The 14,779-nt window shown below is 45.5% G+C and overlaps 1 protein-coding gene across 4 annotated transcripts in view; it reads left to right on the forward strand.

Annotated features, from left to right (window-relative positions):
• Positions 1–218: 218 nt before the first annotated feature.
• VPS13C (vacuolar protein sorting 13 homolog C) overlaps positions 219–14,779 on the forward strand; it is a 201,604-nt gene continuing 187,043 nt past the window's right edge. For all 4 annotated transcript variants that reach the window (XM_056130834.1, XM_056130835.1, XM_056130836.1 and 1 more), the window contains exons 1-2: positions 219–396; positions 12,677–12,720. In XM_056130834.1, coding sequence (XP_055986809.1) covers positions 297–396; positions 12,677–12,720 — 144 coding nt within the window. In that variant the 5' untranslated portion in view covers positions 219–296. The remainder of the gene's footprint in view (positions 397–12,676; positions 12,721–14,779) is intronic.

The following is a 14,779-nucleotide window of genomic DNA, read 5'->3' on the forward strand; positions in this document are numbered from 1 at the left end:
CGCAGTGCAGCACGGCGGACCCCTCTGAGCTCGGCCGGGGCTCGGTCCCGCCCAAGTCTCGGCGGCGGCCGCGGCCTCGCCCCCAGGCCCTAGACGCGCGCGGGCTGCGAAGCCCCGAAGTCCAGCGGGCCGGGCCGGGCCGGGCCGGGGCCGCGCACTCGGCGGCGGCGCGCATGCGCACGTCGGTCACGCGCGCGGTCGGGCGGGGCCGCTGTCATTCGCGGTCCGGGTCGCCGCCCTCCGCCGCGCCCGACGGTTCCGGCTCCGCTGCCGCCGCCTCCCGGGGGTCCCCCACCATGGTGCTGGAGTCGGTGGTCGCCGACCTGCTCAACCGCTTCCTGGGGGACTACGTGGAGAACCTGAACAAGTCGCAGCTGAAGCTGGGGATCTGGGGCGGTAAGCCCGGAGGCCGGCGCTGCGGAGGGGGCTCCTCCCGTCGGGGGTGGGTGGGGGGGGGGTTTCCGCGCGTCCAGACTCCGCCTCCGGGGCCGCACGGCCGCGGGGTCCCCTGCGCCCACCCCCTTACACACCCCCCGGGCGACAGGGGCGGGGAGACGCTTCGGGGCGCAGCAGCGGTGCAGAGGCCCCGGGTTTCGCACGCGCCTGGGCCGCGGGGAGGCCGGGCCGGGCTGTCCTGGGTGATCGGGGTGGGCAGCGCCGCTGGCTCGTGCAGGGGGTCCCCGGGCACGCCGGGTGCCCGCCGAGGCGACCCCCGCCCCCGATTGCAAGGCGCGCACACTCCCCCCTCTTAGCCCGCCTCTCCCGCGCGCGGCTCCGGGGACGCTGCGGAGACTGCCCGGCCGCCGTGGGTCGCGACGGCCAGGGTCCGAGGGGCCCCTGATGGGCTAGATGCAGGGCCGGACCCCCGTGCCCGGCATTGGGAGGCCCTGTCCGGGCGGGCGGTGGCCCTCGGGACTGCTGTGCCGCGTGACGGACTGCGGGCCCCCTGGGCTGCGCACTGACGTTCAGAGGCGGAGCCGGAGTGACCGCAGCCTCCCCTGTCGCTTGCGGGTCGGAATGATAACGTTTGAGTAGACGGGGCAGGTCCAATAACCGTGTTTCTACTGCAGGCCTCCTGTTTCGTTTTTGCTTTTTATGCAAACATGATTAAAAAAAAAAAGAGAAATGACACCTGACTTCTAAAACGTGTAGCTGTCCACGTGGGTCGTGTGTTTGCAAGGGCAGTGGTGGGGAAGTATCAATACTGCCCTGACCATGGGGGGAGGCGCAGCTTACTGATTCCTCACCTCTTGGCCGGTGGGCGTGGTTGGGCAGTGCCCTCTGACCACACGGGGCCTCTGATGCAAGGAAGGGGACGCTGAAGGAATTCAGTGCCCAGTGATCTCTGCAGGGATCAGAAAAATCCTCTCCGCTCGTCGGAGCTGCCCCATGTAGCAAACCGTTGGAATCTGGAAAGAGCACTGGCCTTGCTGAGAGGTGGTCATGGTCATGGTTCTTGCTTGTGATCGACAAGCCTTTTACCTGATACCTTACTCATGCCATAATTCTATCACTTGTAAAAGGATAGAACAAATTATACCAGATAATTTAGTTTCCTCAGTAATCCCAAACAACCCTACCCTTTATGACTGATTTAGGACCTCTCCCCTCAATCCTGGCTAGAAGTAAAACTCACTGGACATTTGCATATTTCTTCCTTACCAAATCTTACTTTTCCCATAAGATTAGGAGTTGGACTAGGAATCTCTAAGTGTCTTTCCAGCCAATACGCTGTGATTCCAGTTATTGGTGTTTTTGCTGTGAAATTATGACACATTCCTTGAGGATTTGAAAGTTTCCAAGACAGTAATGAGAATGCCCTAATTTTGTTTCATCTAATTTTTTATTATTTGGCTTTCCCAAGTGGTGTCTAGGAGCCTGGGACCCCGTGGTTCTGGGAATACTTGGGCCATACCCTGGGGCTCTTGGGGGCCCCAGGGTCACATTCAGAGGTATAGGGATCCAGACAGGTTTGATCAACTGCAGAGTACAGTGTTAACTCCTCTGCTTTCTCTTTGGCTCAACATGTCCTTTTGGATCATTTTTTTTCCTTCCTCCTTTGGTAAAATTCAGGGAAAGAGACTTTGCTTTCATATCATGTTCTTCTTTTTTTTTGTTTTTGCTTTTTGGGTCACACCCAGCAATGCATAGGGGTTACTCCTGGCTCTGCACTCAGGAATTACTCCTGGCGGTGCTTGGAGGACCATATGGGATGCTGGGATTTGAACCCGGGTTGGCTGTGTGCAAGGCAAATGCTCTACCCGCTGTGCTATAGCTCCAGCCCCATATCATGTTCATCTTTTGAGAAATAATATTCTGCTAATGGCTAGCAATAGCTCTATAAAAGGCTTGAGTAAATAAAGACACATTTCCTTTAGAAGTCAATGATTCCCTCAGTATTTTTCCCAACTCATAACTCTGCCTCTTGTTTTTGAGATTTAGTAAAGGAAGCAAGAAATTGTGAGCTTTTATGGCTGGTGTACAGTGAATGTGTAACGCTACTTCCTTTGTGAAAATAGGCAGAACATGCGAGTTAACTATTTGTATTAGCTAAAACATTGCCAAAGAGATATATTTTTTTGAGGGGGTGGGGTATGCTCATGGCATCTTATTTCTATAGTGTCGAGGGCTCAAGACCTAGGTGCATAGGTGGTGTAGCAGTCAGGGATCTGTATGTATCTAAACCACAGAACCAACAACACTGTGAGAATTGGACCCCAAATTACAATAAACCACTTCAATGTCACCCTGTCAATCAAGGAAGCAAGCTGAGAGTGGGGAGGGAAACCAGGGTCATTGGTGCAGGGAAATTGACACTGGTGTTGGGATCGGTGTAGGAACACTGTATTCCTGAAATTGTATTGTGAACAACTTTGTAATTTACAGTACCTTCATAAAAAAAGCTTAAAACAATAAAAAAAGAAATGTATCTGAAAGTCCATGTGGTAAGTGTGGGAATATTGATGGCCTTAATCCCATCACTTGAGTAGCTCACATTTGTGAAATGTTTTCAGGTTTTATAAAGAATTAAAAAATTTCATAGTCTTTTATCTCAAAAATATTTGCTTTAAAAAATAAGGGCCATGTGCCATTGGACTTGACTTTTTATGTCTTTACATCTGGCGAAAGAAAAATTGAACCGGTTTGGCACAGCAGATGTTGCTGTTCTTGGAAATAAATGGAGAATGAATCTGGTACCTCACTGTGGTATTACACCAAAGGCTGGAGTTTCCCACCTGCAATGGCTTTGCCCTCAAGGGGCTCTCTGGAAATTTCTCTGGAAATTTTGGTCGTCACAGTGAGGGGTAAGCTTTACTGCTGGCAGCAAGCCGGGTGGACCCCAGAAATACTGTTAAACCCTAGAATCAACCATCCTAAACTGTTGTGAAGATCCTCGTCCAAAGAGAAGAATGAGATTGTTGCCTGCATTTATCGGACCCCCTTTAAGGGGTGCAGATAAGTCAGGTGTAAAATGAACCTAGGAAAAGCAGATGCAGCCCCAACTTTGTAATTTAGGCGAGAAACAGGTCGTAAGGAGTGGCTGCAAGATCACCGGTGAGAGTGCAACAGCTTTACCAGGATGCTATCAGGGAACAGTTTACAGAATCACAGTGTTGTGTTCATATGTAGAGAAGAACTTCACTGAGTGAACAGGGTCATACATTTGTGAATTAACAGAGAGGTCCACAAACAAAAGTCAGAGGGAGGATGAGGAGATATTTGAAATGTTGTGTTCTTCAAAGTGGAGGCGACCTCAGCCCTGGGGTTGATGGACTGATTAAGGAAGCAATTGTGAGTACAGTTGTGGGCTTCTCTGTTCTCTTAAGGAAGGTAGAGTTTTTTTTTGGGGGGGGGGGTCACACCTGGCGATGCACAGGGGTTACTCCTGGCTCTGCACTCAGGAATTTATTCCTGGCAGTGCACAGGGGACCATATGGGATGCTGGGAATCAAACCCAGGTTGACCACGTGCAAGGCAAACACCCTGTGCTATTATAGCTCCAGCCCCAGGAAGGTAGGTTTTTTTTTCCTTGTGTGTGGGGGGGGGGGAGGGGAGGACACTGAGTAATTTTTGTTCTGAAAGGCCAATTGAATTTGGGAACCTCTGGTCTAAAATAGGGATGTGTGCTGTGAATTTTACCTTCAAATTAGAGAAGAAAAAAAAAAGACTCCTTGTCTTCAAATAAAAGCTTTCAGTTTTTATTTCTGTGTGTGTGTGTGTGCCAAGGATTTCCTATGTGTTTTAGAAAGTGACTTAAACAGGATCAGATCTGTAGTACCGGGATTAAGGAGCTTGCCTTGCACATAATGATCTTGGTGCAATTCCTGGCACCATAGACTGAATATGGTCCCCTTGTGCCAGGAATGATCCCTGAGCTCAGAGCCAGAAGTAAACCCTAATGGTTGGTCCCAAAACAAAACACAAAACAGAAAAAAGATTTAAAAGATTCTTGCTGTTGTAGAAAACCAAGACTTTGGTGGTTTCTGAGCAGTGGGACCCTGGGTCCAGAAGCCCCAAGTAATGTTGGGTGCCAGCGTCACCCCTGCCTGTTCCCCTGGCAGCAGGCCTGACTATCTGGGTTGGTCCTGTCTGGCCTGAGGGACTGGGGCCCCAGGGTCACGCCCACTGCTGAAGTGGGGTTTGCTGGGCCGAGATCTAACTTGGGGCCCTCTGAGCTATCTCCTGGACCCAGTCTTTTAGTTTTTAAGCCTCAGTTTTCTTATCTGTACAGTGGAGAAATAATACTGTGTACATGAGACAAATTATTGAAAAGTCCATTGTAATTATAGTTGTTAAACTTTTTTGCCATGCTGATAGTGATAGCGATGATAAAACTGAGTGAAGGCCAAGATTTTGCTTTGTTTTCAAGTTTCTTTCTGAAACTGGGGTTTACACCTCTATTGGTGAGAAGATTTTATGTAAAGAGAAAACCACACTCCTTAAAGTTTCTTTCTTAAAAGTTTCTCAAAAGGAAAAGAAACACCTAGTTGATTCAAATGTATACTTATGTGAAACCATATTTTCACAGTTTCAGAAAAGTGCTGTGTGTATGTGTAAGTTTCTCTGGGGTTGGGGTTTTATTTAGCACAAACTGGTTTCAGGAGGTAGACTATAGGACCCACTGTGGTCTGACGGGTGTCTCAGAAATAATTGTATGTTTTTCTTTTAGGTCTGTAAGCAGTGCTTAGGAAGCCCAGTGGTTCAGTGATTTTCAGCCCGTGAGGCCAAACTCAGTGCTCGGGCTTGAGGGTGCGATGCCGCTCAGCTCTGCAGTGCTGGGTGTATCCAGGCCACCTCGTGGAGCTTGGATGCCTCCTGGGCTGTACCCTGTGATGCAGGATCCACAGTCAGCCTCATGCTGCACCTTATCCCCTGCTTTATCTCTCCAGCCTCTAGGATACCGTTGTTGTAAGAGTAACATGTATCTGAAAGATCCATGCCGGTGGCTTCCCACTTGGTTTAGGCAGGATTTTTGAGTGTGGAGCTTTCGTGCAGGTGAAAAGTCTGCAGGAAAATCCTGCCTTCAGAATCCAGCTGCTCTCCATCCTGTTTAACGGGTGAGCCTAGACAGAGACTGTCGTGCGCTGCTGCAGGTTGGTGTCCGGGCCAGGAACAGGCGCCAGCTGGAGAGCCTGCAATCTTCTCAGCTTTGCACACAGGTCCCAGCCTGTGTGCTTCCAGGCTCTCCCTCACCCACACCTGCTGCTTCTCCCGTGGCTGCCAGCTGACTTGAGCAGATCCGGGGGGAACCTGGCGTGGAATTTCATCCCCATCACAGCCTGCTTACGTGGCTTCTGGAAATCCAGTGATGCCCAGGATTGTTTACTTGACCACACCCCGTGATGCTCAGGGCTTACTCCTGGCTCTGTGCTCAGAGAGCACTACTGGAGGGGCTCAGGGGACCATATGTGGTGCCAGGGATCAATGTTGGATCAGCCACATGTAAGGCAAGCGCCACCCAGTTGTATTACCACTCCAGCTCCACTGATCCCTTGTTTTTTTTTTTTGGTCTGTAAGTGAGAGGAGTAGACAAGCCATCTCTTCTGACTGTAGATCTTTGCGGTTTGAAGGCCAGTGCAGTGAGACCTCCCTTTTGGCAAGAAGCTGTAGTTGGATAATGACTTTCTTGTCTTAATTGAAGTGAGCAGAGTGAGTCAGCTGTGAAAATACTGGATAAACAAAGATCCATCATCATGCTGATATTAGTGCACCCGAATCCAGTATGTCAGTACGTTGTCTTTACAGTCGCTATAGAATGTGAGAAGATACAGGTGTCTTTGCTTCTTTTTTACCTTCCCACATAAAATATTTGCAGCTCAGGTAGAGAAGGGAGCACCAAATAAAGGGTGCAGGGAAGATCCGCCCAGGATGGGAGATGCGTGCTGAAAGTAGTCTATAGACTGAACGTGATTGCTACCCAATGTCTCTTCTGCAGACCACAGCACCCAAAAGGAGAGATAGAACAAAAGGGAGTGCCCTGCCACAGAGGCAGGGTGGGATGGGGGATGGGGGTGGGTGGGAGGGATACTGGGATTGGTGGGGGTGGAGAATGGGCACTGGTGGTGGGATGGGTACCCGATCATTGTATAACAAACCCAAGCACAACAACTTGTAAGTCTACAACTGTACCTCATGGTGTTTCACTAATAAAACAAACAAAAAAATATTGCGGCATCCAGGTATTTTTAAACTAGTAGAAGAATTTTGATATTGTTGTTCTTTCCTCCAGCCCATGCTTAGTGTACTGAAGACTGTGTTTCTCACTGGGTTTGTCTTAGAGCAATGCAGCCACTGTCACTGTCCTCCCGTTGTCCATTGATTTGCTCGAGCGGGCCCAGTAACATTGTGAGACTTGTTACTGTATTTGGCATATCAAATACATCACGGGGAGCTTGCCAGGCTTTGCTGTGCGGGCGAGATACGCTTGGTACCTTGCTGGGCTCTCCGAGAGGGCAGAGGAATCGAACTCGGGTTGGCTATGTTGGCTGTGTGCAAGGTAGAACGCCCTATCCACTGTGCTAGTGCTCCAGCCCAGAGCAGTGCAATAGAGACCAAAAAAAAAAAAAAAATCCAGCATTGTAATATTCATTACTGTTCTATTTAGACTCAGTTACTGTTAATGAGAGCAGTGCTTAACATTTAAACCAAACGTGCTTTTCCACATGTTTAAACAGCAGCCTCAGATTAAAAAAAAAAAATCGACCCCTTTGCTAGACACGGAACCAGAGGTTAGTGTGTTCGGAGTTGATCTGCTTATGACTTGGCCACCGTGTCCTCCTTTAATGAGGTCCCTGAAGTGTGCTTGAAAGGAAGCAAGTTCAGAGGCAGTGCGGCAGCTCTTCATTTTCCCTGCCAAGATTTGTATTTCAGTAGGGAAGTGGAAAAAGTAAGAGTCAATTGTTTCCCTCTCGCCTTCCAGAGCAGAGTCATGGTGGTAGGGAGGGAGGGATGGGATTGAGCAGCTCAGTGAAATTCAGTTGAATGAGTCAGCGCAGGTTCTTCAGTCTTTATGGAAACATCCATTGTTCAAAGCATTTCATACTTGCTTTAAAAAAAAAAAGCCTACTCACTCATGATTCAAAGACTACTGCCTTGGAAATGGATATGTCTAAATAGACTCAAATCTATTTTTATGTTGGGGATCCATAAAGGGAGTTCTAAATGAAAAAAATAAGTACATAGCACAATAGGTTTTTTTCCCCCCCTCACTGTGTTCATAATTTATAACATGAGTTTTATGGATTAGGACTTGGCCTTTGTGTTTGTCGGTTAGTTTTATAATTTCTAATCACAGTTTTGGACGGTTCTCTGATTTATGTTAAGAACATCATTGTCCAACAAGGCTGGAGACATTCTATTTTGACTCTGCTCTACATTCATTATATGGCTTCGATTTAGCCACTTAACCTCTTCTGTGTTCAGTTTTTTCACCCACAGAGTAAGAGGGAATTGTTTAAAAATCCCCAGGGTCTGAAAGAGTTGTAAATAAATTATAACTTGTGAATTTTAGCCTTTTTAGGAGGAATATAGATTTTCTTTTCTTTCCTTTCCCTTCCTTCCTTCCTTCCTTCCTTCCTTCCTTCCTCTTCCTCCTCCTCCTCCTCCTCCTCTTCCTCCTCCTCCTCCTCCTCCTCCTCCTCCTCCTCCTCCTCCTTCTTCTTCTTCCCTCACATTTCTCACCAAATTCTTTTTTTTTTTTCTTTTCTGCGCTCTTGCTCCTGGCCGTCCTCTGAATGTGAACATCCACTGGATTTACTCTCCTGGTTATGATCTTTCAAGTAGTATATGAAAACAATTGAGGTTTTGGTTTTGGATTTCTTTAACCTTTCATATGTGAGCATCAAAGACAGACCTTTTGGATTGTCCAGGCTCCTGCTGGCTGCAGAGGCCTGTGCAAGCATTAGCTTATAGGACTGCTTTCTTCCAGGTGGGGCCAAAAGGGCTTCCCGGTGGAAATCCTCAGTGTTTTCTGTTGGGGAACAGGGTGATGTTCTGAACATTGGGAATCCGAAGCTTGGAGCCCTGACAGGGCCTTAGGGTGGACGTGGGCCCGCAGGTCAGCCCCTTCGCCTTCTGGCCTCAGCTCCTGTCTGTTGGTGGCTCTGAGTTCTGGGCGCCACTATGATGGCCCACACCCCACTGCTGCTTTAGCCGAAGGTGCAGCGGGGGCGACCGGGGCTGTGCCCAACCATGGGGGATCAGGGCTCTGACTTGGGGCCTAGTGAGCCATTGCCCTGGCCTGAAGCTTTGGTTACTTTTACTTAACAAACATATCCTGCCTCCAGATGACATTGGGGATTAAACTGTGCAGAGATCTTAGAGTTGTGGGTACTGGGGAACCATGTGGTTCTGGACCTCACATGCAAGGTATATGCACTGCTACTTGACAAGTGGTACCACTAGGCCACATCCCAGCTCCTGCAGGCATGCTCAAGATGCATTCTGAGTTAATCATGTCAACATTTGTTGAGCCCTATTCTAGGAGAGGCAGAGAGGAGCTGAGGACATCAGACCCTTGAGTTCAGTGTTGTGGGAGTGCTACAGAAATTATTTCTTACTGTGGATGGCTGACATCACATTTATTTTGTAGGCCACCAAAATTTTTAACATAAAATTTTGGGTTTAGGTAGAATTGTTCTGTATTCTGCCAATATGCGGTTTTTTACTCAGAAATATGCTAACTTGGTTGTAAACTGTTATGTAGCAACCAGTTGTTTTCTTTTTAATTTTTAAAAGATGACTCCAGCTCTCTTTATCTTGGTGTCATTCACAAAATAGTTTTCTTTTTATTATTTTTTTTTAATTGAATCACCGTGAGATACTGTTACGGAGCTTTCGTGATTGAGTTTCAGTCATTCAATGATCGAACACACCCTCCACCAGTGTACACAGAATGGATTTCTTTTTATTTCCATCTTTTGGTTTACCAGCAGAGATTATTAGATACATTTGATCCATGATTTACCCTTTTAGATTGCCATTTTTAAGAAGTGTTATTATGGATCCGTGTTTCTGAGCCTCCCCCCCCCCCCCCCCCCCCCCCCGGGTTCCTTCTGATCTTATTTCCTTCCTGAGGCTCCTTGGTTTCCTGGTTGGTCCCTAATCTCGTGCCTGCGCCCCTCCTCCCTTATGCAGTTCTTTACCTCTGGTTGGTACCTTGGAGTATTAAGAGTATTAACTACAGTCAGGGTTTGTGGCTGAGGAAGGCTGGTCACGTGGTTGCAGTAGTGCCAGGGCTTGTAATTTGATGCCTAGTTAAGGTGAAGACCTTAACTAGGCATCACTACAGGGCCTGGCACTCTTAGGTTCCCTTCAAGGTGGGCTTTGATACTTTATGTGTGACCCATGCCCAGGTGTTCTGGTCCAAAGACTTTCGAGCTTACTGCTGAAGATCCTCGGGGCCAGAATCAGAGCCTCATGGACCACACTCGTTGCCCCTTCTGTCCCTGTGCCCGTTTAGTCCCTCACAGAAGACACTTCTTAGAATGTCTTTATCTGTCTATCATTTTGTCTTCCTTGGAACATTTGGGGTTAGAGAAATATCTGGCTTAGTGCCTCCTTGTTGGCAAAGATAAGTATCCCCAGCTCCTATTAGTCATTCGTTCCCGCCTCCTTTGTTTTCTTAGAGATTAGTTGCAAATATTTACCCTCCAGTGTTTTCGAGCACTTTCCATGGCTTCCTTATGCTCATGACCCAGGTTTTCTGACACACTAGTAAAGTTGTTTAAATGGGCATGTAATTATTACTATCCTGAAACGGTAAAGAAAAGATAAAATTTGATTTTTCTCTCAACTTTAAGTTAAACATAAAACAGTTGAGTTGTTTATTTGATTTTGGGCCACACCCAGCAGCAACGAGGGCTTACTCTGTCTCTGCGCTCTCCTGGCTTTGCTGGATCATTCCTGGTGGGTTTGGGGACCATTGTGGCATTCTGGGGATCGAACCTTTGTAAGCTGCATGCCAGCACTATCTGCTAGACTATCTGCTAGCACTCTGCCTGCTAGACTATCACTCTGGACCCCTAAAAGATTGACTTTTTAATGCAGTGGTTTGGTTTAGTCTTTATAAGTTAAGCACTGTCCTCCCATTGTTCGTCAGTTTGCTTGAGCAGGCACCAGTAATGTCTCCATTGTGAGTCTTGTTGTTACTGTTTTTGGCATATTGAATACACCACGGGGAGCTTGCTAGGCTCTGTCGTGTGGGTGGGATACTCTCAGTAGCTTGTCAGGCTTTCCGAGGGGGATAGAGAAATTGAACCCGGGTCTGCCTCGTGCACGACAAGTGCCCTACCTGCAGTGCTATCGCTCCTATTTAATTTAATATCTGGCATTCAAAAAATAGAAAATGAAACTCTTGCACGTGTATCTGGCAGAAAAACATGAGTTTAATGGAAGTATATTTTTTTACCTCAGTGACTTAGTGAGATAAGACATTTGTTGGCCGAATGAATGAGTGAGTGCACTTTTGCCCTGCTGTTAATCTGAACTATGCTTCTATTCTTTCCTTTTTCTTTTTATTACTGCTAGTGGCTCCTCCTTTAGTGCAAATAATTTATATATGCTGTCATTCCTGTTTCCTTTTTCTATTTACTCTGTGTGAGATAGCATTCACACTTTTCAGAGAGGAAGTAGATATCTGTTTGCTGGACCCAGTAACAGACATGATGTGTTTTCAATGTGTCTGTTGGTGAACTGAATATTAGATAAGAGGGAATTGATGTAAAACATACTAAGGTCGTATTTGACTTTAGAACTTCTTTCTTATTTCACTTCTTTTGCAGTTTGTGTTATTACTGTATTGTTGTTTGGGGGGTGGGGGTTCTACCCTCTAATGCTCTACCTTGGGCAGTGTGCGTGGGGGTTGCTCCCAGCAGTGTGTGGAGAGATCATTTGGTGGCAAGGGTAGAATCCAGGCCTGCAAAGCATGAGCTCAGCACATCGAACTGTCTCTGCCCCCGTATGGTAATTTAACAAAAGGGTAATACCTGATTGATATGAAAACTAGAAAATGCTGGAGAGCATTAATGAAAATGCCCTTCCCTAATCCTGTCTCCTAGTGATCATCCCTCTTATCTCTTTGTGCCATTCAGTCTTTCTAAATGCATGTAATTCTGTTAACCACATTGGCATTTATCATATATTTCATCTCCTAAATCCCACCAGTTAACCTTATTAAAGAGTAAGCGTTCACAATACAAATGGTTTTAAGTCAGGATGCTATATTTTTGTGTAGAATGTGTTAATTTTGTTAGTGCCTTAGCCATTGTTTAGTGAAAAGTGCATATCTGATGTGGATCCCTTGAGTTAGCACTCGGGCATCAGCATGCCTGAGTTACTACTAGTTGAGTGTCACTCATCAAATAACACAAACTGCTGAGGCAGTTGGCTTGTCTCTGGATGAGCATTTTGCCTGCTGGACTCTGTATTCTTCTAGTATGCGCTAATGTCTGTGCCAGTCACTGTGGGCTGAATGGTGTTCCCATGGGTAATTCATTTTATAATTTAATTTAAACTTGAACTTACTATTTTCTGTTTGGTTCCTGGGATAGAAACCACCAGAACCTACACCTGCATAGTGTACACTGTTCTCCTAATCTGCAGCCTGCCATCCAACCCCCAAGGGTTAATTTTAACAGAGTTATGGTCAGGGAAAAATGTTTAATGTTCATATAACTCATGTTTTTTTAAAAATGTATTCATTAGTTCACTCACTTAGTTTCATTTATCCCAGATAGTGTGGAAGGCTTACTTCTGGTCCTTGCTCAGGGTCTGCAAGTGTTAAATTGTAACATAGGAAAAAGACAAGAACCCTCCCTTAGCCTATCTGCAGAATCTGGCTTGGGGGTCATAGGCAGTGATGGAACCCTAGTAGGCTGTATGCAAAACAAACACCCACACTATATCTTCAGCCTAGTAGCACAATATCCCCTGGTGTGGGGAGACCCACGCCTGGTGGTGCTCAGGGCTTCTGGCGCTGTGCTGAGAGGTCATTTCTGACAGACCAGGGGAACTAATAATTCTTATCTATATATTCATAACTTATGGCAGAAGCAGCTTAATTTCTTAAAGCTCACAATTGGTTTCTTAGTACTTAGAATTTAGCACAATAATGTATACTTGTTATTATACTAATTATCATATTAATTTTATATTTTGCCTCTTTTTTTTAAAAAAGGAAATGTGGCTTTAGATAATCTGCAGATAAAAGAAAACGCTCTGGTAAGTTTTTTTTTTTGTTTGTTTTTTATTTGTGTTGATAGTTCAATTACCCTGTTAGTTCTTAGGATCCTGGTATACTAGGCAATCTGGTACCAGGTACCAAATAATGTGAGTAAATCACTCAGAGAAGTATTACTTGCTTAACTGTTTTCAGTAAAAAAAAAAAGTCAGTGGTTGAAATCTACCACAAGTGTGTGTCGGGTGGAAGGTAGATAAGATAGTCAACAGACCAGTATGACAATAAAGTTGGAAAGGATCATGCCAGACAAGAATTGAGAGTTAAACATAGGTAAAGGGATATACACAGTAACCTTTAAGTATCTGTGTTGCAAACCTCAGTGCCTAAATGGGGAGGGAGGGAGAGGGAGAGGGAGTGGGAGTCTGCCATAGAGGCAGGCTGGGGGGTGGGTGTGGTGATGGGAGGGAAACTGGGGACACTGGTAGAGGGATGGATGTTGGAACACTGTGTGACTCAAACTTAATCATGAACAGCTTTGTAAGGGTCTATCTCACAGAGATTCCATAAAAAAAATCTTTGAAAAATAAATAAAAAAGAACTACAGCCTTAAAAGAATTACATAATTGATTAGAGACCATTAGAATATCATTCAGTGAGTTAAGCATTTGATTAAGCTGGACATATTAAAAACTTACTAAAAATAAAAAATTGTGATTAAAGATTTAGAATTTCTTTTCTTGATGGTTAAAATGTATTACTTAGAGTGAAATATTTTTCTTTGATCTAATTCAACTGTTAAGCTTTGTAGTAGATATTTGTCTTGATGAAGTAATTTTCTGAAGATTTCCTTCACTTACATTTTTCTAATACATTAGAACTTGATATAGTAGTTTATCACAGTATTTTTTGTGTTGCACTGATGGTTAATGATATGGAGATAAAATAGATTTTTTTGGACTCTAGAAAGTAATTTACTGTCATTTGTTTTTAAGATAGAAACAAAGTATTTCCTACCTCTCGTACTTTTATTAAGCCTCTACCCAGACAGTTGGGCTTAATTTGACTTAAGTCATTTAAGAATAATTTTAGGAGCCATTGGAGAGATAGTACATGGATAAGGCATTTATCTTGTGTGCTGCCAGCGGGGGTCAATCTTGGTACCACTTATGATCTGAGTCCCACCAGAAGTGATCCCTGAGCACAAAGCCAAGAGTAAGTAAGCCTTGAATGCTGCTGGGTATAGCACAAAATAGAACAAAAAAGAGTGAGTTTATTTTTTAATAGTTCAGGATTTCATTAACACCTGCAGTATGTTTGATTAACGTCTTCAGAGTCCTGGTTGATTTTCTTGAAAGGTTGTGTGCCGTACACCTGGGTGCTTCATGCCTAGACCCAGGGGAGCGGATTTTGAGTCTTGAGCGTTTTCAGAGATCTTGTCAGAGGTCTCGTTACAGTGAAAACAGACTGGCCTTGTGCAGAGCGCATGGATCTTGCAGTCTAGCCCAGTCTTTCTCAGCTGGGTCACACTCTTAGAAATGGATGGTTTAGTTTATAGCTGACATAATAGAAGACCTTGAGTTTATCTTCCCAACCTCTGCCAGGGTAGAGCTATTCTCATCATCCCTGAGGATGCCTTTTGTTTTGTCTAAAAAAAGCCTTTTAACTAAAGCTGATAATTAGTATTTTCTTAATTCCTGTTTTCCCAGACTGCTTGGGTAAGCAAATGGTAAAGTAAATTAATTATGTTAACTGATTGTTACCTAAAATTCTGTTATTAATTACTAGATTTAATTTTTGGGTGGTGGTTGAGAGGTGGGGTGTGGGCCTCACCTTGCTGTGCTCAGAGTGTGCTCCTGGCTCTGTATTTAGGGAGCACTACTGGTGGTGCACAGGGGGTCCTTTGCAGTGCTGGGGATCCAGCCTGGGTGTGCTGTTGGCAAGGCAAGCACCTTATCTCCTGTGCTGTCTCTGGCTCCTAGTTACCAGATTTCTGTAATACTAGTATGAGCTAAGGTATACGTACCTAATAGAAATGCTATCCGATGGTTTAATTTTTTAATAATTCTAAAAACTGAAGTAAACTTTTAAAATGCTATTATT

The sequence above is a fragment of the Sorex fumeus genome, unplaced genomic scaffold (assembly GCF_029834395.1).
Source record: "Sorex fumeus unplaced genomic scaffold, SorFum_2.1 ptg000081l, whole genome shotgun sequence".
NCBI classification, from domain to species: Eukaryota; Metazoa; Chordata; class Mammalia; order Eulipotyphla; family Soricidae; genus Sorex; species Sorex fumeus.